Source organism: Zootoca vivipara, chromosome 17, assembly GCF_963506605.1.
Source record: "Zootoca vivipara chromosome 17, rZooViv1.1, whole genome shotgun sequence".
Classification (NCBI taxonomy): Eukaryota; Metazoa; Chordata; class Lepidosauria; order Squamata; family Lacertidae; genus Zootoca; species Zootoca vivipara.
The window spans coordinates 6,536,640-6,561,917 of NC_083292.1; the positions used below are offsets into that span (position 1 = coordinate 6,536,640).

Genomic DNA, 25,278 nt, shown 5'->3' on the forward strand with positions numbered 1-25,278 from the left:
TCCTTTTGCTACGGACTTACCCATAAAAGCCCTTTTTGTTGCTTTTAACCTCTCTAGCGAGCCTGAGTTCATTCTGTGCTTTAGCTTTTCTGACTTTGTCTCTACACGTGCTGGCTATATGTTTGAATTCCTCTCTGGAGATTTTCCCCCTTTTCCATTTTTTGTACATATCCCTTTTAAATCTTAACTCAGTCAAAAGTTCTTTAGATAGCCAGCCTGGCTTCTTTAGGCACCTTCCATGTTTCCGTCTCATTGGTATTGCCTGAAGTTGTGCTTTTAATATCTCCCTTTTAACAAACTCCCAACCATCATGAACTCCCTTCCCTTTTAGTATTACTGTCCATGGGATTTCACCCAGCGTTTCCCTAAGTTTTCTGAAGTTGGCTTTCTTAAAGTCTAGAATTTGGACCTTAGTATGCTTGGTTGCTCCTTTCCGCTGGATAATAAACTCCAGAAGAGCATGGTCACTCCCACCTAATGATCCTGCCACTTCTACCCCACTAACCAAGTCATCACTATTGGTTAGGACCAGATCTAAAATGGCTGATCCTCTTGTTGCTTCTCCCACTTTCTGGACAATGAAGTTTTCTGCAAGGCCAGTGAGGAATCTGTTCGATAAGGCATCCAAGGAATTTTTAGGGAAACGGAAATGCAATTCCATTGGCCGCATTTGGGGAAATGGGTGGGTGGGGAGGGCCACACATTCTCCTGGCCTTGAAATGTATTATTAATACCGCAATGGCCACTGTTTGTGTGTACAGAAGTTAGCCTAATTCTACAAAACTTTACATTAATAGCTCCAGCTGCCTTTGCCTCTGGCCCTGCCTAATGGCTGCAATGTGGCCCCAAGAAGGTCACCCAGTAAGGAAAACGACCCTCTGACTGAAAAAGGCTCCCAAGCCCCAATTTACACCAACGCAGCCTGAAGCGGTGTTAAATGCCTAGTGCAGATGGGGCCATTGACATTGCCAGATCTGCCCCCTTCAGAGCCCTGCTCAAAACACCACCCTGAGGGGTGGTCCTCTTCTCTCTCTCCCCCCCTTCCCCTGGGTGAAGAAGTGCATTGACACACCAAACTTGGCTCACGAGGGCTGGGGAAGACAATAATCTGACTTGTTGGAGTCCCCAAGACGGTTGGATGGCGCATCCATTTAGGCGAACTAGGCAGTTGCCTAGGGCGCCAAAATGGAGGGGGCGCTGGCCAGCCTGCTGGGGGGGGGAGGAAGCCTGCTCTTGCCAGAGGCGGCGGCGGCGAGGGAGGGCTCTGTCTGGGCGGCTTTCCCACAGTGAGCCGGGGAGAAGGGAGACACGGCCACCTGCCCCTGTGAGAGGTGGCGACAGGATCAGCGCTCCTTTCGGGGCATTCATCCCGCTGCTGCCTCTCGCAAGAGCAGGTCCCCCCCTTTTTCTCTCTCCCTTCTTTCTCTCTCTTACCCACCCCTTCCTTCCTTCCTTCCTTCCTTCTCTCTCTCTTCCCTCCCTCCCTCCCTCTCGCTATTTCCCTCACCCCCTCCTCCTTCCCTCCCTCCCTTACACACTCTCTCTCTCACACACACACACCCTGGGGGGCGCCAGAAGGTGATCTGCCTAGGGCGCAAAAAAAAAACCCTAGCACCGGCCCTGCCTGTACGGCTCCTTCCGGCAACTCCTGCAGCCAAGCTGGTGCCAAATGTTCTGCTGTGTTTTCCTTTGGACAACGTCAATGAGGACCTCCAGATATACCACCCAGGCTTGCCCGCCTGGGAGGTCACTTCCGGGTTGCTAACGCTGCGGTTTGCCTTCACCCCCGGTGGCGTACTCCATTGTCTCTCGAGACAGATGAATACCAACAACAAAGTTTAAATCCTATCAATGTTTAGCTGTTTGTTGTCTAAGTTTTTAGCCATTCTTGCCTTTATCTGCTTTTATCCTGTCAGTAGAAAAGTTGGGGTATAAAGTTATCTGTAACGGGGTGGCCTTACAGGGAACAGCCACCCCTCATCAAATCCAGTTCTTTGAATGGCTCTGACAACAGCGGAGGGGCAGGAGACAGGAAGGAGGTGAGCGGAGCAGGGCAGGGGCTCAGGCAGCTTACAAGAGCCCTACCTGCAGCCTGTGATACCAGCAAGGAAGGAGGGCCCGGCAGAGAGTTCTAGCAGGGAAACAGCAGAGGGGCGTCCTTTCAAATTCACCCCAGAACTGAGGCGATCAGCGGCTCGCAAATGCAGGGGGCAGAGATTTGGGGTCCCCAAACTACTCTGCTGGGGGAGGAGCCAAAAAGTACCATTGGGAGAATCAGATGATACTAAGTAGACATGTTTTCATGAAGCTCTTGCACTGTAAATAAAAGTATTAAAGACAAGATGGTTTGGAGTGTCGTTGCTCGAGGGTAGCCAGCAACCTCCCTGACATTATCATAATAATAAATTAAGTTTTGGTTTCTGTTTTTTTAATGAATACAGCGGAACCTAGGTTTATGAACACCTCGGTTTACAAATTTTCGGTTTACGAACGCCGCGGACCCACCTGGAACGGATTAATTCACTTTCCATTACTTTCAATGGGAAAGTTTGCTTCACAGTTTATGAACGCTTCAGTTTATGAACAGACTTCCGGAACCAGTTACACCCATGCTTCGGGTTAAGTACGCTTCAGGTTGAGTACTCTGCGGACCCGTCTGGAACGGATGAATCCACTTTCCATTACTTTCAATGGGAAAGTTCGCTTCAGTTTATGAACGCTTCAGTTTAAGTACTCCGCGGACCCGTCTGGAATGGATTAATCCACTTTCCATTACTTTCAATGGGAAAGTTCGCTTCAGTTTATGAACGCTTCAGTTTATGAACAGACTTCCGGAACCAATTGTGTTCATAAACCGAGGTACCACTGTATAACGAAGGCAGCCTTGTATCAGGTGTTCTCTTTCGTCACCATCAGGAGCAGTTCACCAGTGGAACAGAGTCACGGCAATAGCCTCCTGGCAGTGGAACTGCTTCTGCTTGCCCTGAGGGTGTGGAGCGAGGCGGCAGTGCGGTCAGGCCTAAATAGATACACCAGGGGAGTCAATCTGGTGCGAGACCTGGTGCGAGACCTGGTGCATTCACACAGCTGCAACCTCGCTGCTGCTTCGCTCCTCTTCCTCACAGTAAGCGGACGCTGGGAGGCTATGACTGAGCCGCCATCCCACCAGTTGACTCACGGGACTAAGGCCCATTACTGTGCACAGCACATTTCATAAAGGTGCGCGCTGACAGAATTGTCATTTATTTACCGTATTGGCCCGAATATAAGCCACACCCTTAAAATTCAAGGGGGGAGGGGAGAGACAATACCTGAATATAAGATGCTCCCTTAAAATTGGCGGCGACCACGTGGTCCAAGGAAGAACTTGCTGCCCTAGAGGACCTGCACGGCACACTGAGAAATATTGGGGGGTTGCTGAAGTGCCAGCCCTACATGGTGCAACTGGGGGAGGGTGACGTAGGGTGGCGACCCAACCGGGCACCCACAACATGCCTATGGCTACCCCCCCCATGCCGGGCAGGCACTTCCTGCTCCCTAACAGTGGGGGCTGGCTGGGCAAGAAGAGACATTCTGTGGGGGGCGTGTAGCTCACCTCACACAGTGCCAAGTGGGCGCCCCTGCTCCATTAACAGCGGAGGGGCAGGCAGAGGGGGATCGCATGGCAGCGGCATGGCAGTCCCCGCCGGTACTCGCCCTCCCACAACCTGTCGCTCCTGGCACTGGGCAAGCACCCCCCCCAACAACAGCAGAGGCCCACAGCAGGAAGCGGCGGCTACCCACCCGCCACCCATACTCGCAAGGGCTCCAGCAGGAGTTAAAGGCTTGGGAGCAATGGGAGAGCTACACACCGTTGCCCCGCGCTCCTGGGCTGCTCTCTGGGGAGGAGGAGCTGCGCCGCTTTCTGGCAGCCCCTCCTTCCTTCCGATGACTTGGGGGCGGAGGACGGGCTGCACACAGTTGCCCCATGCTCCCGGGCTGCTTCCTGGGAGGGGGGGGGACCTCCCAAGCATTCCCCGAGCTGTCAAAATGAAGGGGGAGTGCCGCTGGCAAAGCGGCGCAGCTCCCCCCTTACCCCCAACAGCTCAGAGAAAGCTTGGGAGTTGCGGGTGGGTGGCACGCCGTTGTCCCACAACCCCGATGCCCCCCCCGGGCAGCTGTTTCAGCAGCATGTCATAAGGTCGCTATTATAAGCCACACTTTTAACTTTTCCAGATCGGAATTCAGGGGAAAAAAGTGTGGCTTATAATCGGGCCAATACGGTACTTATTTTAAAGGTGGAAATGTACTCAATCAAAGGGACATTGTTTTTATTCATCGACCAAACTGAACTTAATGTTCAAGATTAACAACTAAACTTTACTTCGGGGGGGGGGGGAAGGACTTTAAAAACTAGGCACAGAATATCAAATTTTTGGGGACACGCTGATCCTGGTGTCAGAGTTGTGCCCTTGGAAACCCATCGAGGGGTATGGCAAAATTACACTAACAAAAATGTTTATATGTAAACGGGGGGGGCGGGGAGTAAAAAGGAAGAGAGAGGAGCAGAGAAAAGAGCAACAGTTATTTAATTCGACGTCCGCGCAAAACAACATGCATGTGAAACGGAGGCAAGAAGCTGGAGCTATTTCTTGCTTTGCTTTTGCTAATGAGCCCTGAATGTGTGTGAAACAGACCAGAAAATGAGATTTTATGGCCCCGCTCCCTCCTCCCGCTTGTGCATTCCATGAAAAAGGAAAGAGAGAAAAGAGAATAAAATCAATAGGAGGAGCCTGCACTGCTGGACACTACATGAAACTGGCAGGGGACGAAAATACTCAAGGACACTTGCCTCTTTGGCTAGAGCAGGGATCCCCAGACTACGGCCCGGGGGCCACATACGGCCCTTGAAGCTCTTTTATGCGGCCCCCGGGAACCCCGCTGCCGACTTCTGACCCAGAAAAGCGACGGAAATAGCTTGTGCGCACGCGCAAGCATCATTTCCGGTGTAATTCTGGGTCGGAGGAGGCTTCTGCACATGCGCACAAACTATTTCCGGGGCTTTCCAGGTCAGGAGTGTGCCAGAAATAGCGTTTGTGCATGCGCATGGGCGCGAACAGCCGCACGCTCCCACGCCCCCGCACGCGCTCCCCCACCCTCTGGTCCACCACGCAATCGGCGCGGCGGGTATCCGGCCCAAAGCTGGGTAAGTTTGGGGACCCCTGGGCTAGAGCAGCGAATTTCAAGCTGCACACTGGCATCATCTGCAGCCTTGGAGCCATCTAACCTTGTGCCATCTGCATTAACTGACAGTGGCTCCCAAAGTTAGCAAAAGTCTTTGCCATCACCTGATTATTATTTTTTAAAAAACAACCAAACAAACCTGAAGCTGCCAGAGATTGACCCTTAGACCATCTGCACACTAAACACACGTTCCAGCATTGAGCTACAGCCCCTCCTGTTACGAGGCTCCCCTATTCCTCCCTTCCTTCCAAAAACCCAGGGCATAACACAACAGGAGATAAAAACCTCTTAAAAGCAGTTCTAATACATTGTGCCAATGCAGGAAACAAAACTCCTACAACATCTCTGCGAGGTGGTCGTCCAACCTCTGCTTAAGCAGCTCTAGGGAAAGAGAGCCCACCAAAGACCGTCCCACAATCAAAGCTACTTGTGCCCCATGGACAATCTTGCTAAGAGATAGGCTTTGATCTTTTTCTTCCTCTTCCTCTTCCCCCTTCCTCGTAACTTGAATCCATTGGTTCGGATCCAGCTCCGCACTGTCAACTGCCAAAGGGCAGGAACAGCCCTCCGAGATGTCAGGCTGAGAGTCCCCTCACCTCCCAGGTCTTACAACTTGACTAGGGTGGCCAGGGATTGAACTCTGGACCTCGATGACATGACACAAAACAGGGCTCCAACGTTATGAACATTTTATATTATTAATTATTCTTAATTATATTATTATTATTATTATATTTGTATACTGCCCTTCATCTGAAGATGGCAGGGCTCTTCACAACATAACACCAAATATATATATATATATATATATATATATATATATATATATATATATATATATACATATACATATATGAAAATGTAAAAATGGTGAAACTGTGGGCTCCACTCTTCTCGGTAACCGCTTGACCGATCCCCCTGAAATTTGGACACAACGATCCATGCCACTTCCCGAGTGTTCGCAGAATCTCGGATGCCTCACATCTCTTACCTGCGCAGGTACAGACCTGCTTTTCCACAAACTAAAACAGCGCCCTCAAGTGGCGTTATTCCCTGAGCTCCTCCTCCTACACTCCCTCCCTCCCCATGGAGTCTATGCCACACCCACAAACCCCGCCTCCGCCACGAGATTCAACACTCATAGCAGCGTCCTCCGAACCGTTCCCTCTCACCGTCCTCCGATCCATTCCCTCTCACAATCACACCCCACGGAACGGTGGAGGGAAGAGGGGATGGGATAACTAATAGATCAGAACAGGGGGACTCTTGAGGCTCAAGGGGATCTGAAGGGGGGCTATTACCCTCCATTTCACAGACTTAACGCACAGCAACGGACCCTGACCATGAGGTCCAGTCGTGACCGACTCTGGGATTGCACGCTCATCTCGCATTATTGGCTGAGGGAGCCAGCGTATAGCTTCAAGGTCATGTGGCCAGCATGACAAAGCCGCTTCTGGCAAACCAGAGCAGCACACGGAAACGCCGTTTACCTTCCCGCTGTAGCGGTTCCTATTTATCTACTTGCATTTTGATGTGCTTTTGAACTGCTAGGTTGGCAGGAGCTGGGACCAAGCAACGGGAGCTCACCCCGTCACAGGGATTCGAACCGCCGACCTTCTGATCAGCAAGCCCTAGGCTCAGTGGTTTAGCCCACAGCGCCATCTGGGTCCCTGCAGGGCCAGCTAGTACATAATAAAAACAAGAACAAAAAACCCCTCAATAACCCCCGCTCCCCACAAATGCGTTTAAAATAACTGCCAAGTGGAAAACACTGCAATACACAGAGAATGAGCTTTCTTCCCCCCCACCTGCATGGGGGGAAGTATGAAATGGAAGCAAGAGCCCAGAGCAGATGATACAGCTTTTAAATCAGGCGTGGGGAAGCTATTCCAGTCCGAGGGCCACATGACTTCCTAAGCAACGTTCCAAGGGCAGCACGCTGGAGGTCAGGCGGGGCCACAGGCAAAAGTGGGCGGAACGTGAAATTTGAGCTTTGCATCTTGCATCTAGTTTCTACATGTACTCTCACACCGCTCTCGATCCCCCTTCTGGATAAGCAAGAGGCGTTCCCCAGAGCTGAGAGACACATTTCCGGCCACAGAGAAAACACATTAGATGTGGGAAGCTGGGAGAAAGCAGTGCATGTGGCCTGGGGAGAGTTTTGAGGGTTGCATTCTCCCCATGGCCTAAGTCAACAGGATGGAATGGCCATACAGGAAAGAGCCGCAGACCTTTCCGCACTCCCCTTTCCAAACTCACCCGAAATGCTTGCAAATATCTCGCTGAAACCAATCAGGAGGTACTGAGGGATCTGCCACCAGACTGACATATCGGCCGCATGATAGACAGCGTTCCCAATCGTCTGATTGATGGGCCTGACCTTCACGATCTTCAGCCTGTTGCTTTCCAATATTCCTGCAAAAGAGAGGGTAATGCAATATGGAGCTTCACATTTATGACATTTTTTTAAAAAAATCCCGCCCTTCCTCCTAGATCAGGGGTGGGGAAGCTTATTTTAGCCGGAGGGCTGCATGCCCTTCTGAGGGCCACATCCTGGTAGTGGGCAGTGCCAGAGGGGAAAGGGGCGGGGCAATTAATGCAAATTTTACCTTTGCTTGGTAGTTTCAATAATAATAATAATAATAATAATAATAATAATAATAATAATAATTTATTAAAATACAATAATCTATTAAACATTACAAGCTTCCCTAAACAGGGCTGCCTTCAGATGTCTTCTAAAAGTCTGGTAATTGTTTTTCTCTTTGACATCTGTTGGGAGGGCGTTCCACAGGGCGGGCGCCACTACCGAGAAGGCCCTCTGCCTGGTTCCCTGTAACTTGGCTTCTCGCAACGAGGGAACCTCTAGAAGACCTTCGGCGCTGGATCTCAGTGTCTGGGCAGAACGATGGGGGAGGAGACCCTCCTTCAGGTATACTGGGCCGAGTATACAAATACACACACACACCCCTTTCACAGCACACATTCCAGCAAGGCAATAACACTTAAGGGGTGTGTGAAGCAGGGCTGGTGACGGGTGTGGTCTGGGTAACATCCCAAGGGCCAGAGAGAGAGACATGGAGGTTCCCATTCGGCCCCTGGGCCCGCGGTTCCCCACCTGTGCTTGGAGTGGTGCATTTCATTCCCCCCCCCACTTCTCAATTTTATCCTCCTAACAACCCTGCGGTGTAGGGTCAAAGTCTCATAGCCAAGTGGGGGATGGAACCCGATTAACCTAACTTGCTTCAGCTGAGTAAATACAATTTTTAACACGAGAGCTTGCTGGATCAGGCCAATGGCCCATCTAGTCCAGTATCCTGTTCTCACAAGGGTCAACCGGATGCCTGTGAGAAAGCTACAAGCTGGATTTGAGCGCAAGAGGACTCTCCCCCTCCTGCGGTTTACAGCCACTGATATTCAGGAGCGCTGTTGCCTCAGATCGTGGAAGCAGAGCTTAACACTCGACAGCCTCTCCTCCTCCAAGAATTTGTCTAATCCTCTTTTAAAGCCATCCAAGTTGGTGGTCATCACTGCCTCCTGTGGCAGGGAGTTCCAGAGTTTAACTATGCACCATGTGGAGAAGTCCTTTCTGTCCTGAATCTTCCAACGTTCAACTTCATTGGTTGTCCACAAGTCCCAAAATTAACGAGGGAGAAAAGCTTTTCTCCATCCACTTTCTCCATGCCACCCATAATTTCTATGAACTTCTATCCTGCCGCCTCTTCCTCGCCTTCCCTCTAAAGGAAAAAGTCCCAAACTCCACAGCTTTTCTTCACAGGGGCATCACTTCACCCCCTTGATCACTTCTGAACCTTTTCCAACTCCTTTCACAGGTGAGGCAAGCAGAACTGTACGCCGTATTCCAAATGCAGTCACAACATAGATTTATATAACAGCATTGTTATATTGGCAGTTTTATTTTCACTTCCTTTCCCAATGATCCCTAGCACAGAATTTGCTTTTATGCATATATTAAAAAGTTGCTGCAGGCTGCACATGTATTATGACCCCAAGGTCTTGTTCCTGGTCCATCACTGCCAGCTCATGGGCGTTTAGGTAAAATTAAGATTTTGTTTGCCCTGACATGCACCACTTTACACAGAATTGCATTTGCCACTCATCCATTCAGTTTGGAAAAAAGTATTTTTGTTTTATGGACCCTGAGCAATTTAGTGTCATCAGCAAACTCGGCCTCCTCCTCACGGCTCACTCCGAACTTTAGAGCGCTTATGAAAACTTTTATGACCTTTTTACATGCAGAATATTCCGTGTTCAATCTCCGGGGTCTCCGGAAAGGGTTGGGGGGAAAATCCTGTCTGATACCCTAGAGAGCTGCTGCCAGTCAGTGTGGACAATACTGAGCTAGATTTATCCATGGTCTGACTCTGTGTTCCTATAAGAAGCGAGGCAAGTGAGCTGGCACCCTGGATCTGCTTCTTCTTCACAGTTTGAAGAGAACGGATAAAGATCTGCTTGCCTGATAAGAGGATTAGCTGAACTAAGCAACCACAGCTTAAATTACGTTTTCTCACATCCACATGCAGAAAATACTGTAAGCACACAAAAGGAAAAACAAAACAAAAACAGCCAGGAAAAGAAGCACATTTTTTGGGAAATCCAGTTTACTGCACCACAGGGTTCTGGAGTTATTGTATTCTCGTTTTATTAACCAGAATTACACAAATCCGTCCCTCGTCCCATGTGGATTAGCTTGCAGCTACTGATGCAAACAGACATCATTTGGAATAAAGGCCATTTCATTATGGCTAGCAGAGCACACACACACACACACACACACACACACACACACACCTGGTACAAAGTCAAAGCAGAGCATCAACAGATGCTGGCGACCTGTATTATTTGGCGGGAGAAAAAACCCTGAAATCCAGAGCTTGCTGGTTTTATGCAAATGCTGGACTTCAGCGATTTTGCAAAAGCAAGAGATACATCCCTTTTGATTCCTATGAATACTAAACATGAGGTTTGCAATCTGTACAGCATGATTCAGACGTCACTGGATAAAGTACCACAATCCTAAACCTGCTTAAAGGTAAAGGGACCCCTGACCATTAGGTCCAGTCGTGACCGACTCTGGGGTTGCGCGCTCATCTCGCATTATTGGCCGAGGGAGCTGGCGTATAGCTTCCCGGTCATGTGGCCAGCATGACAAAGCCGCATCTGACGAACCAGAGCAGCACACGGAAACGCCGTTTACCTTCCCGCTGTAGCGGTTCCTATTTATCTACTTGCATTTTGACGTGCTTTTGAACTGCTAGGTTGGCAGGAGCTGGGACCAAGCAACGGGAGCTCACCCCGTCACAGGGATTCGAACCACCGACCTTCTGATCAGCAAGCCCTAGGCTCAGTGGTTTAACCACAGCGCCACCTGGGAGTAAAGCCCAACTGAATTCAATAGGACACACTTCCAAGGAGACAGCCTCAAAGGAGTGTGGCTGCCCAGCACAGAAGACCATCAGCTGTGGGCCTCATGGGACCTGCCCCCTGCCTCTTCTACCTGGCCTCAGGTGCTGCTCTGGGCAGATTCACTGATGGACTGCAGCCTTGGAAGCCGATGCAGCCAGAAGATCTTTGGGTTAGGCCCGGTATGCTTCTTTCGGTTGCTGTTATGGCCCCAGCTATTTGGAATGCTTTAAAATGCTTCTAATTGTTTTAATTATTTTTAAATTGTTTGTGTTCAAATAAGGGCTCTTGGTGGGATGTTCCTGGGAGAAGAGGAGAGCAGGGGGTCCCCCAATCTCAGTGGTTTGGGGTGGGGAGGGGGAGGCATGGCGTCTGAGATGGGGCAGGCTGGGTAAGGGGCACGGGGCATAGGCAGTTAGTGACTATGCTGTGTGCCAGCGCCCCCCCCCAAAAAAGCTGGGGAATTGCAGTTGTCCTGTCAGCCAGGCCTCGGGTCTGCAACTGCTGTTGTCGTCGAATGTCAGGTCAGCCTCGGAATAAGATCTCCCTCGCCCATTACGGATGAGGAAGCTGATCTGGGCAGGAAGAGGGTGATCTCTAAGTGGGGAACATTGACCCTTGTCATGGTCACATCATGAGAATGGGCCTTTTCTGCAACGCCTCCCTGTCTGTGGGCTGCTCTCCCCAGGAAAGTTCACCTGGTGTCTTCATGATTCGCCTTCAGGTGCCAGGAGAAACTACAGTGGTGCCTTGCTTAACGAATGCCCTGCTTAACGAAATTTCGTTTTATGAAAAATTCGTCTAGCGAATCGCGGTTTCCCATACGAATGCATTGAAATTCAATTAATGCGTTCCTATGGGCAAAAAAAAATTTCGAAAAAATTCAATGCATTCCTATGGGATTCACTAGACAAATTTTTCGTTATAAGAAAAGACCCGTGGAACGGATTAAATTCGTCTAGCGAGGCACCAATGTACTCCTCTTTAGCCAGGCCTTTGGCTAATTGACATCTGATGATCTTTTAAAATGTGTTGTGGAAGCGAGGTTTGCTGGGCTGTTTTGGTTTTTATTGTGTATTTTCTTTTTATATATATATTGTAATTTGCAATGTTGCAAACTGCCCTGAGATCTACAGGTATAGTGCAGTATACAAATCTAATTAACTAACTACCTAATTAATTAATTTATTAATAACAGACATGGTGAGAACTGCACTGTTAATCACTTTCTGTTTTGTTTCCAGTGGTGACCTGCCTTATCATGAACCGGAAGACCTGGTTACAGTATCCTGGTGCATATATATTTGCAGTGTAAGGCAGGAGTGGTGAACCTCTAGCCCTCCAGGTGGCCTGCAATTCCCATCATCTCAGCCAGCACAGCCAATGGTTAGAGATGATGGAGGTTGGAGTCCAACATCATCTTCTTACCTTCCAAGTCCCGGACTGCAGAATCCAGGACCGGCAGCCGTGTGACACCGTAACTTCCAGTGTCGCCTTGCCCTTCTATGGGCACAAAAAATGGCCGGCGGCGGCTTCGAAAGTCGCTTGTACGCATGTCAGGAAGTGCATCAACGCAACTTCCGGTGTCGCCCCGCCCATCTATGGGCACCAAAAATGGCCGCCGCCGACACCGGAAGTCACGTCTATGCACTTCCGGACATGCGTAGATGCGACTGTTGAAGTCGGCAGCGGCCATTTTTGGTGCCCATAGAAGGGCAAATCGAGGGGGGGAAAGGCCGCCGGCAGGAGAAAATAACAGAGAAAAACGGGAGACGAAGTGATACAGGGGACCACCGGGAAAAGGTAAGTAAAAACGGGGGTTTCCCAGGGAAAACGGGGTACTTGGCAGCTATGCATCTTGGGTTGGGGGGTGGGCACAGGTTCCCAATTCCTGACATAAAGAGTGAAGAGTGTCTCCAGTGTCATCTTTTTTTTTTTTTTAAAGCCAAAACCAAACCGCCATGTTGCAGGTATCAACTACAGAAGGAAAACCAGCCTCCTTCAACATTGGTGCTGTGCTTGCAGGATAAAGAGGAAGCAGAGGTTTCTATGCAGCTGGGGCGAAGTCTGAAAAAGGCAGTTCCCTTTTTTCCCCTTCAAATTTCATGCCAGTCATGTGAAGCAGGAAATGTTGCTTGCTCATTGGTAACACGTGCCGATCTGCGGCCACCACCTGGCAGCGGCCGGGGCAAATTGAGGCGGAGGCAGAAGAAGTGGAAAACCAGTAGCCCCGGGCCTGGAGAGCAAGCAAGCAGCCCCCTCTGGCTTCTGAGATTGGCCAAGGGACCCCTGGGAGGCTGCCACTGCTGCCTCGAGGCAATGGGGGAACCAACCATCAGCTAGAGGAGATCTAGGGGGGGCTCGATACCACCTGATCCTTCCCTGAAAGAATCTCGGGCTCCAACATCCAGTTGTCCTGCAACTGCAGGAACAAAGCGGCACTCTGGAGGGAGGGAGAGGGACCCACTGTTGCACAGGCAAGAACACAATGACGCTAGTCATGCAATGGCTATGTTCCACCTCCATGGTTGGAGGCATTATGCCTTTGAACACTAGTTGCTGAAAACCACAGGTAGGCAGAGTGCTGTTGCATAGGGGCATCTGGTTGGCTGGTCAAGCTGGGCCACATGGCTCCTGTTTTCATTATTATCATTATTGTTTATTAAATCAGTTGGGTCACTTCATCTTGCTCAGGGCAACTCACAGCAACTTACAGCCCATCAAACAGGCAACGAACCCCACACACAGATACATTAAAAACAAGAAGAAAGAGAAATATTTTAAAAACATCACACCCACTTCTAGAAGGCCACAGAGCAGGCTTCCCCAACCTCGGCCCTCCAGATGTTTTGGCCTCCAACTCCCATGATCCCTAGCTAGCAGGACCAGTGGCCAAGGATGATGAGAATTGTAGTCTCAAAACAGCTGGAGGGCCGAGGCTGAGGAAGCCTGCCATAGAGAAAGGCCAAAGGGCTGGATACAGAGGCAAGTTTTTGCCTGGTGCCTAAAGATATGTAATGAAGGCGCCAGGTGAGCCTCCCTGGGGAGAGCATTATGCATGCAGGGAGCCACCGCAAAAAAAGACCCATTCTTGTGTCGCCACACTCCAGGCTTCATGTGGAGGAGGCACATGGAAAAGGACTCAGATGATGATCCCAGGATGTGGGTCAGTTCATACGGGGAGCACTTTGCATTCGGGGAGCCCCCACCATTCAGCCCGGACACTGAGATCTAGTACCGAGGGCCTTCTGGCGGTTCCCTCATTGCGAGAAGTGAGGTTACAGGGAACCAGACAGAGGGCCTTCTCGGTAGTGGCACCCGTCCTGTGGAACACCCTCCCAGAAGATGTCAAGGCAATAAGCAACTATTTTACCTTTAGAAGACAACTGAAGGCGGCCCTGTTTAGGGAAGTTTTTAATGTTTAATGCTGTACTGTTTTAATATTCGGTTGGAAGCCGCCCAGAGTGGCTGGGGAACCCCTGGGGAAACCCAGCCAGATGGGCGGGGTATAAATAATGAATTATTATTATTATTATTATTATTATTATTATTATTATTTGGGCCCGAAAACTAACTGACAGCCAGTGCAGGTGGGCTAGGATTGGTGTCACGGTATGTGCTTGAACCGTCTTGTCCCGGTGAGCTACCTGTTCTTAACCAGCAAGGGAAGACCAGCCTGGTTCCAGCTGGATGAAAAGTCCCACTTATCAGAAGAACCTGATCTCCCTTCCTCTATCTATTCCAGGCATCCCCGAACTTCGGCCCTCCAGATGATTTAGACTACAATCCCCATCTTCCCTGACCACTGGTCCTGCTAGCTAGGGATCATGGGAGTTGTAGGCCAAAACATCTGGAGGGCTGCAGTTTGGGGGTGCCTGATCTATTCTGTCTGCTCCCTTTTACTCGTACGTCTTGCCTATTTTTAGCTTGCACACACCTGATGGCATCAAGCCCTTCTTTCTCCCTCTTTCAGTGATGTGAGTCGATTTGGGAGGCAATTATTGCCAGAATTTCCAGAGTGGTACCTATGTTTGCTTCCTTTGACAAGCAAGCAAGCAAGAAAGCAAGCAAGCGAACTAACAAACAAGCTAACAAACCAGCAACAAAGTGCTTTGCGGAGCCTTGAAAGACAACAAATTGAGTACGCCATAAGCTCTCCCTGACCCCTGCCCACTTCATCAGATAACTGTTAGTGAATATATAATCGGTTATGTCATTCAACATATACGAATAAGCCACTTCAAAATGATGTATGTATCAAACAACACATCTCACAAAATATACAAGTAACTACAAGTTGTTATGTGTATCAGAGTCAAAGAATCAAATCAATGAATAGTGAGGAACGCCAAGCCGTCTCTCAAAGGAAGACGTCTCACAAAAGTCTTAAAGGAAGACGTCTCTCCAAAGTCTCAAAAGGACAGTATATCTGGAATAGTTCAACTGTTTCGGAATAAAGTCTTCATCAGCGAATAATTATCAATGGAATATTTATTCTAGTGGGGATCATGCTCATGAATCACTGCTCACTGGATAATCCCCACTAGTATGAATAGTCCATTGATAAGACATCTTCCTTTAAGACTTCTGTGAGAGAAGTCTTCCTTTCAGAGACGGCTTGGCATTCCTCACTATTCATTGATTTGATTCTTTGTTCGACTCTGATACACAGAACAACTTGTAGTTACTTGTATATTTTGTGAGATGTGTTGTATGATATATATATATATTGCTTTGAAGTGGCTTATCCGTATATTTTGAATTACATCACACCGATTATATATTTACTAGCAGTTATTATCCAGCATTTTGCGCTTGCATTTTTGTAGACTGTTACATTTTGCAACACAGGGGTTTGTATTTGTTCACTTCATCAGATGTCCGAAAAGCAGGGTCAAAATTAAATACAGTAAATAAGTAACGCCGGGCTCTGTCTATCAGCTTGGATGGGATGATGGGGCTGCAATTTAAGCAGTTCTGGGCCACGGTGGGTGAGAAGTTGCCTCTCCCTATAATTCCCACCCTGATTGCTTATGTTTACGGATGGTGCCCTATATCCCTGTGGCAAACCATTCTCTGGCTCAAGGAAGTGCTTTTAGTGCTGTGGAATTGACTCCCTGTGCTAAAATGATTGTTTTAACGGGGGATGGGGTTTTAACTTGGGTGGGTGGTTGTTTTATTTGGGGAATGGGGGTTGTTTTAAAATGTTAGTTGGAACGTTTGCATTTGTGGCCTGGGGAATTGTTTAGAGGCTTTTGTTGGTGGTTTATTTTTTATTAGTTAGTATATATTAGTATGAGAGACGCGGGTGGCGCTGTGGTCTAAACCACTGAGCCTCTTGGGCTTGCCGATCAGAAGGTCAGTGGTTCGAATCCCCACAACGGGGTGAGCTCCCATTGCTCTGTCCCAGCTCCTGCCCACCTAGCAATTCAAACGCACGTCAAAGTGCAAGTAGATAAATAGGTACTGCTGCGGCGGGAGGGTATACGGTGTTTCTGTGTGCTTTGGTTTCCGTCACGGTGTTCCATTGCGCCAGAAGCGGCTTACTCATGCTGGCCACATGACCTGGAGAAACTGTCTGCGGACAAACGCCGGCTCCCTCGGCCAGTAAAGCGAGATGAGAGCCGCAACCCCAGAGTCGTCTGTGACTGCACTTAACTGTCAGGGGTGCTTTGCCTTCACCCATTAGTATTGTTAATTGTTTTTATTGTTTTTGTCATGTATTTTGTGCTTTTTATTGGAAATTTATGTTGTGAACCGCCTTGAGACTTGTGTGTATAGAGCACTGCAATCAATCAATCAATCAATCCATCCATCAATTCCCTGCCCAACACTGTTATACTGTAGCCTTATTAGCTACTAAGGATCCTTTAAGTTGCGCCCAGGCAGGGACAGAGACAGCCAATAATGACACCGGGGGTTGAATCCAGAGAAAGAATTTAATTCTTAACTTTAAGAGACTCTTGGTGATCAGCTCCACGACAAGAGTAAAGAAACACAAATTTGCAAAGCTTCTTATACACTTCTTGGGCTCCTTTCTCCCTCCTCTGTAAATGTGCGCACGCAAGCGGGTCACAGGTTACAAATCCATATTAGGAAAATCTGTATCCTGTCCTTCTCATAAACACAAAGGGGGTCACAAGTACATATAAGGAAGATCCGTGTCCGGTCCTGTGCATAAACACATGCTGACTCAACAAAGCCTTCAGTAAGACTATGCGTCAAGCATAGCAGCTTCCAGCGTCAAGCTCATCCGCTGATAAGCCTTTCTCTATGTTCCAGACAAGGCCAGCTCTTAGCCTTGATAGCAAGCTGCCTCACTGTTACATTACACTTAGGCACACAGAGAGGCAAAGAGAGCAATAGGGGGGGGTGGCTAAGCCATACACTCAGATTTATACAATGCAGGCAATGCAAATTATAGGATCAGATCTAGCTCAGCAACACAATTGGCAAACCCCTCCCTTCAGTACCTCAAGGACCACCTCTCCTCATATGAACCGACCTACCACCTGTGGTGGTCAGCGGAGGTCTTTTTCCGTGTGCCCCTCCTTGGGAGGTCCAGGGAGTGGCAACACAAGGGCGGGTCTTTTCTGCAGTGGCTCCCCACCTGTGGAACACTCTCCCTGGGGAGTCCTGCATGGTGCCATCATTTACACACCTTAAGACCCCAGGTAAAAAAAAACACATTTCATTTTTTCTCTTATTTATCTGTGGCCTTGAGTTGATGGAACGTTTGAATTCTGCCTTTTTAAAATTAGGGTTGTCGTTTAGATTTTTCTGTTTTCTCTTTTATGCTTGTTTTAACATATGCATTTGTTTGCTTATATATTGTAAGTCACTTTGCATTATCTTTCTGTTGCTTAAAAACACCATAATAATAATAATAATAATAATAATAATAATAATAATAATAATTGTTTCTATTTATTGAAAGCTTTTCTTTTCTCTCCATGCCTTCCTGAATTCAGCTGCAATCCTATATCTACTCAGCAGTAAGACCTATTGAATTCAATGGGACTTGCTCCCAGGAAAACAGGGTTAGGATCGCAGCCTTAATCTATTTTATTTCTGCAGTTTTTAATTCTTGCTGGATTTTACTTTGTAATGCTGTTTTATGATTTGGTATCATGCTTTACATTCTATTTCTGGGCTCTGCTTGGGTATTCAGTGAATGTCGAGCCACTTAGAAATTCTGAAATGAAATGAACAAATTAATTCTCTTCCCCTAGAAGTGAAGTAAACCCCACCAATGTTTTCTTTGTTGAATACTTTCCTTTCTTCACAAAGCCTTTCAAAATTAGTTTATCTTGTTGCTGCAGGGTTGTGGTTGTTGTTGTTTTTAAAAAAAACTTCTGCTGATTAGAATGTTAGACTTCAGCTTTCAGAAGCCCGAGTTCGAATCCCTGTCTAGGCATTAAGTTCCCTAAACCAACCTCAAAGAACTCTCAGAGGATAAACAGGGTCCCTGCACAGGTACTTACTGCCTTGCCTCCTACGGAGGGATAAAAAAAAAATGTCCATGATAATTTCACCTGACATGCTACATCCTCTTTTCTCTTTCTTTCTTTCTTTCTTTTTTGGTTCTTCGAAGTAGCAGTGTGGTAAGTTTCAAGACAAGATCGAAGACACTTCTTTACCATTTAAAGTTTGGGATTAAATTTTTGCCGTAATTGTTTTAAAAGGCTGCAAACGGAGTTGATTTTCCAGCTGAGTAGTCTTAAATACCGCTGCTAAGAATTTACAATGTAAGCCACGAAAGTAAGCACCGCCAACGTTCATTAAATCTAATCAGTCGCATTCTCGCACAATTTATAAGATATTCTGAAACAATCGAAAGCCTCTAATAGGTGTTGCAAATTGCATCGGGGAGGGCAGGCGCTCAGGGGATTTGGCGGGGTGGGTCGGAAAGGCAAAGGTGGCACTGCTGGATTTTGCCTGAAGAAGTTGCTGCCCCATGAGAAAAAGTGTGCTACTGGTTTGTTTGCCCGATCCATATGCAGCCAAAATGGTGTTGTGGTTAAGAGTGCCGGACCAGCACCCGGGGGGAAATAAGGCGGGATAAAATAATTTTGTTTGCTTAAGTCAGCGTTTCTCAACCGCTGTTCCGCGGCACACTAGTGTGCCACGAGACGCTGGCTGGTGTGCCGCGACAAGAAGGGTGATTTACATTGTCACGTGCCTGGCGGCCGCCAATAAACAGCACTGACCCGCCGGAAAGGAAGCCGGCCGGGTCACGACGCGGGGCGAGCGCAGCTCTCAACAGCCACCACCACGGGAGGGTAGTTTTAGACAAACTTAAAGAAGCTGGCTGGATGAGCTCAACCTGAAACTTGCTGAGCAAAGGATTGTGCTGGCAGATAAATCAGCGGCTTGTGAAGCCTTATTACAGGAGATTGCAACCAACACAGCAATTGGCAAGTGTTTCTTACAGTCATAATTATATAGTCAATATAGGGCGGCACAGAGTTAATTTTTTTAACTTTTTAAATGGTGGTGTGCCTCGTGATTTTTTTCATGGAACAAGTGTGCCTTGGCCCAAAAAAGGTTGAGAAACACTGGCTTAAGATATAAAGACCTCAGAAAGTTGTGTTGCCTCGGTACAGGGGGTTTGCTAAAATTAAAAGCACAAATTACCTATGGCCTTTCTTTTAGTAGAGGGATAAAAGTAGTAAAAGAAACCCCCAAAAGATATTCTTGGTTTAAGTTCAAACGACTTTGCAGCAGGAACTTGGCTTGCCCACATATCAAAACGACCTTGTCCCTAATAAGGTAACTACCTCTTCTCATCGAGAGAGAAGCCTTAATGGCCCTATAAAGTGTCCCTCTCTCTGATATACTGGGAGGATTACAAGCCCCCAAGATTAATTTATTTAACACTATAACGCTTTATCTATATGTTCCTTGTGGTGGGTACCAGGTGAAGGCATGAGCAGTCTATGAAGCGTTGCAGAAAGGTGCTGAGCATGTGGAAATTATTCTCAATAAGTAGATCATTTACACATCCCACGAAGGCATCGTTGTTGTTTTTCTTGACTAAATTGCAGAATTAGAGAAGAGTAAGACACAGGACTGGTAAAACAAATTCAGCGATAGAGGTGTTGGTAGGGGGTCAATGTATGGGTCCAAAATATTCCTGGGTGGGTAAAGAATTTGGGGGGAACCGAATTGGAGGGGTGTGTGATCTTGGTTACTGGGCAGGCAGATGTTAAATTTTCTTGGAAGGGGAAATAAATGTTAGCGTGACTTTATCTGGAGATGATTTGAGCTGGAGTAATGGATAGGGTTAACGGAAGAGGAATTGAATTGATTTAGAGCAGGATCTGCAAAGAGATAAAATAAAGTAGTTATTTACATGGGATTTGTTCCCATACGATGAAGTGATGGACACCAACTTGGATGGCTTCGAAAGAGAATTAGACAAATTCATGGAGGACTAAGGCTCTCAGTGGTTTCCCAGTCAGTGTTGGGTGGAAGAAGGCCTCAGGACACCAGTGGCCGGGAACCCTGAGTGGGGAGAACAGTGTTGCACTTGTGGGATTCCCAGAGGCATCTGGTCGGATACCGAAACACAAAGTGTTGGACTTGATAGGCTTTTGGTCTGATGCTGGTGTAATGTATCACATTTTTTTATCCCATTTTCTAGACGTTCTGGGCAGCCGCCTGCAGCCCAAATGACGGTTCAACCAGCGGTTCAATCTCACCCTCCCCTCCCCTCTCTCACCTGCAGCAAACGCAGAGCACATCACAAAGAACATGCCGACCGCAATCCTCTTGAGCGACGACGGGAGCAGGCCGTGCCTCTTCAAGATGGGGTCGACCACTTTGTCCTTCAAAGGTATTAATATGAGGATAAGCACCGCGTCAAACATGGTCAGCCAAGCTGCAGGGAACTGGGGGAGAAAGGGGAGGAGAGAGAGAGATGGAACAAAGTTGTAAGAGCATAAGGAGAGCCTGGAACGCTGGATCAGGCCAAAAGGCCCATCTAGTCCTGCATCCTGTTCTCACAGCGGCCAAGCAGATGCCCAAAATGAGAAGCCCACAAGCACGGTCTGAGCACATGAGCATCTCTCCCCAATTCTGCTCCACATTCAGCAGTAGAATGGAACCTAGGGAGCTTCTCCGGGCTCCATCATTATATATCATTTGATCCCCCCCCCTTTACCAGGTCTTTGGCTTTTAATTATCTATGTTCTTCTGTTTATGAGAGGGTGTGATGTTTTGCCCGGCTTTTAAAATAATGAATTGCCTTTTCGATTTTGCTTTCCTTTCCTTTTTTATTGGTTTTAATGCATCTGTCTGTAAAGTGCTTCGAGTTACTTTGCTAAAAAAACACACACACACAAACGGATAAATTTAATGAAATAATAATAATAGTACTAATAACTCTGCCCTCTTTCAATGGTTCTCCAAAAGGAAAAGGAGGATGGACAATGTTTCTGTGTGTGTATCATTGTTCTTAACAGTCCGGGGGGGGGGCATAATTTTAATGATTCCAGGACCAGAAGTGATTCAGAATCAGTTTCTGGACAGCGATAGATCATAAGGAACATTACACATTATCACTACCAATTTGAAGGGAGGGAGCTCACACTCCTCTGTACAGTGGAACGAGGGGCATTAATTTTCATCGTTAAGATTTCACCGCTTGACTCAGCCTGGAATCTCGTTAACGGAACAGGACTGCCACGCTAGGGGCTGAGATTCCATTAAGCCCTATTTATCGCCAGAACACCTGTCTGCGGAATTATGGATTACGCCACTCACATCCGATAGACAAAGCCCTGTAAATTATTGAAATAAACACACACAAAGATGGCTTTTAAACAGCCATCAGAGCTCATATTGATGGCGGGTGTGACAGGAAGCTGTCAGCAGTCAGTTATGCATTCCCTGCTGATCAACTTTGCTTCAGAAACCACATGTTCCCCTACATAGTTTTGCTTAACTGTTTTCTCATTGCTAGAAAGTCCCCCCCCCAAAAAAAAAGTGCCTAAGGGTTTTGGATCTTGCGCTGTTATCACCATCATTTAACCCCGGCACAGGAACCTGTGTCCCTCCCAGATGATGATCGACTCCAGCTCCCATCCACTAAGAGGTTCTCCGCCTCTGAGTTAAATAAGTATCTCACTTGACAGAGCCTGCTGATGGAAATCTACTTTAAAACTCAAGAGCAAAGGCACATTTGCACCAGCTGTTTGCGCCATGAGAAACTCGGCGAACATACCAGGAAAAGCAGGCAGGTGGGTCTGAGCACAACATCCCAAGTGAATTACTATTTATTAGCTTATTGATAGGGATGTGGGTGGTGCTGTGGGTTAAACCACAGAGCCTAGGGCAGGTATCCCCAAACTCGGCCCTCCAGATGTTTTAGGACTATAATTCCCATCATCCCTGACCACTGGTCCTGTTAGCTAAGGATGATGGGAGTTGTAGTCCCAAAACATCTGGAGGGCTGAGTTTGGGGATGCCTGGCCTAGGGCTTGCCGATCGGAAGGTCGGCGGGTTGAATCCCTGCAATGGGGTGAGCTCCTGTTGCTCGGTACCTGCTCCTGCCAACCTAGCAGATCAAAAGCACGTCAAAGTGCAAGTAGATAAATAGGTACTGCTCCGGCGGGAAGGTAAACGGCATTTCCGTGTGCTGCTCTGGTTCGCCAGAAGCGGCTTAGTCATGCTGGCCACATGAACCAGAATCTGTGTGCCGGCTCCCTTGCCCTGTAAAGCGAGATGAGCGCCGCAACCCCAGAGTCGTCCGCGACTGGACCTAATGGTCAGGGGTCCCTTTACCTTTACCTAGCAGTATACACTGCTTTCCCTCAAACAAGCTCAATGTGGCATGCACATACTTTTTCACACCCAAGAGAATCTTACTGCCTAGATCAGAACCGGGGAACCTGCAGCTCTACTAAGAACTCCTTGGTCCTTTTCACATGGTCTACCGGCACTCTAAGGAACATGAAACAAAACCCCAAAGTAGATCAGACATGTCTGAAGTCTGCCCTAGTTCATAAAAGCTGATGCCACAGTAAAGCTGCCCCTGTCTGCAGTGTCAAAAGATTCTGAATTTGCATTCAAATCATAGCACCAAAACTTTGAATTTAATTAAGGCAGAATGAAATAGCACATTGCATTTCACTTTATGCGTATCTGACAGATTTCGACAACCACACCTTGCTTGTTAAAAAACAAAAACAAAACATTTCCCCAACTTTCATTATTAAGAACCCTGGGGCTATTTCGACAAAATGTGAGAAAGAAATGCCATTTAAATTATCAATCAGAATGCTAGGATTATTGCTCCATTATCCAGGCGCTGAATTCTGAACCATTTGAGTAAACACCTCATATTTTTTAAGGCGGCACATCAAAGAGATTTTTCCGAGATCAGGCCATTTTTGGAAGATTGGCATTTGGGAGACTTTCATGTTACTGCTTCTATTTTAAAACAACAACAACCCACTAGTATAGCCTTTGCTGTTGGCTTCAAACATTTTGAGTTATACTTTACCTACTCAACAGAGAAAGCTTGACAAACGAGTACATTTTTTGACTAGCACATGAGAAAAAATAGTTGTTGGGTTGTTGTTGTTGTTTTTTAAAAAAACACCAAACAAACCAAGGGGTGGAGCCCAACTGGCCCAATGAGACCTGCGCATGTTTGTTGGGCACAGATTACTAGTTGGCCATTTTTTCAGGGGGTGGACAAAAAAAGGAGGGAGGGTGGAAAATAGTATTCTAGAAAATTGGCTATGGCTGGCAGGCATCTTTATTAGGAGCAGTATTTTGTTGTACGCCTGATTTGTACTCGATTAATTAGTTTGATTGTACAACCCTGGGGTGGGTAACCTATGAACCAGGGGCTGCATGTGGCCCTCCAAACATTGCTCTCTGGCCCTTGGGAGTTATTCACAGCCACACTCCCTCCATCCCAGGCCTTGAGTGTTTTGCCTACCTGAAATGTGTCCTTGAAATTCTGACAATGCCTCTTGGTTGTCTGCATGGAGGTTAGGAAGAGGCTGCAAGTATGTGTAGGAACTAGCCTACCAAATTAATGTAAAAATTCACATTCATTGCTTGGCCCCCTTTTTCATCTGGTCCTGCCCACCACTGGCATGCACCCCCCCACCCCACCCCAAGGATGTCCAGAATTAAATGTGTCTCTCGGGATGAAAAACGATTCCACTCCTGTTCAACCTCCTAGCATCCAAGGTCCCCCAACAGATGCTCAGTACGCAAGTTCTTGCAGAGGTTGGCCTCTACAGCTAGGAAACAGCCTGAGCTGAAAAGGCCAGGATTGGGAAAGTGGGAAACAGGCAACACAAGTGATGAGGCAAAGCCCAAGGGTCTAGTCTAGGCATCCCCAAACTGCGGCCCTCCAGATGTTTTGGCCTACAACTCCCATGATCCCTAGCTAACAGGACCAGTGGTTGGGGAAGATGGGAATTGTAGTCCAAAACATCTGGAGGGCTGAAGTTTGGGGATGCCTGATCTAGTCCTTAAGCTTGAGAAGAGGCAGGAGACAGCTGAGTAGGCAAAGGCAGAGAGCAAACCGGAAAATAAGTTTGGAAGGCCACCGGTGCCAGATTCATAAAGACACATTTCAAGGCTGATGGGAACTCACACAAATTCCCTCTTCCTACCTGGCCTCTCTTCCACACCTGTGAGCTGGAAAGTGCCTTTTCCTGAGCCAGAACTTTGGTCCCTTTAGCTCAGTCCTGTCCACACTGATGGGCAGGGTTACAGGCAAGGCTCTCTCCTAGCCTTACCTGGAGATACCAGGGGACTGAATTTGGGACCTTCTGCATGCAAAGCAGGTGCTCTACCACCGAGCCGTGTCCCTTCCTCAAAAGAGCTTTTGCCCAAGGACCGTGTCACTTTTGGACTCCATCTGGCAGGCAGCAAACTGCTGGCACTAACCGACCCCTTGCACAGAAGCCCAAGGAAGCAAGAAAGATTAGAAATTCATTTTCCCCAAGGCTGCAAACTCATTAAAGTAACGTAACACACCATCTGCACCGGCCCACAACATTCAGCAAAATACAATTTATGGCAGCATGGAAGTATTGCGGGAGCACCACAGGTTAAGTCGCATGTACAGAGGGCATGTACACAACGTCTTTTACAATAAAGATATCTACGCACACACAAACACAAACACACACAGGCTGTGTTTTCTGCCTCTGAGCCTCACTCTTCTCAAAATGCCCTCAGGGGCAACGGTAGCCATTCTGCCCTTCACTGAAATTACTCCTGGCAAGACAATGGCACAGGCCAACTGGAACCTGAAAATCCTGCCCACTTCACACAGCCCAGCAACCACCGGGAAAGTTCGATCCACAGAGGCACAAAGGCTTCCGATTAAAAGCTGAAAACCTTGCCAGGATCATCTACTTAAAAGCCCGTGTGGATTCTTACGACGGTGATTAAATACAGTGGACGCTTGGGCTGCGAACGTGATCCATGCGGGAGGCACGTTCGCAACCCGCAGCGCCGCATCTGCGCACGCGCGGGTCATGGTTCGGCACTTCTGCACAAAGCGTGATTTAGTGCTTCTGCGCATGCGCCGAAACCCAAAAGTAACCCATTCCGGTACTTCTGGGTTCAGCGCGGTGTGCAACCCGAAAACACGCA

The 25,278-nt window shown here is 47.8% G+C and overlaps 1 protein-coding gene across 1 annotated transcript in view; it reads right to left on the reverse strand.

Moving 5' to 3' along the window:
• Positions 1–25,278, reverse strand: part of SLC15A4 (solute carrier family 15 member 4) — a 66,111-nt gene that overhangs the window by 13,166 nt on the left and 27,667 nt on the right. The window contains exons 5-6 of the mRNA XM_035098007.2: positions 20,372–20,540; positions 7,483–7,638 (exon numbers count right to left, since the gene is read on the reverse strand). Coding sequence (XP_034953898.1) covers positions 7,483–7,638; positions 20,372–20,540 — 325 coding nt within the window. The remainder of the gene's footprint in view (positions 1–7,482; positions 7,639–20,371; positions 20,541–25,278) is intronic.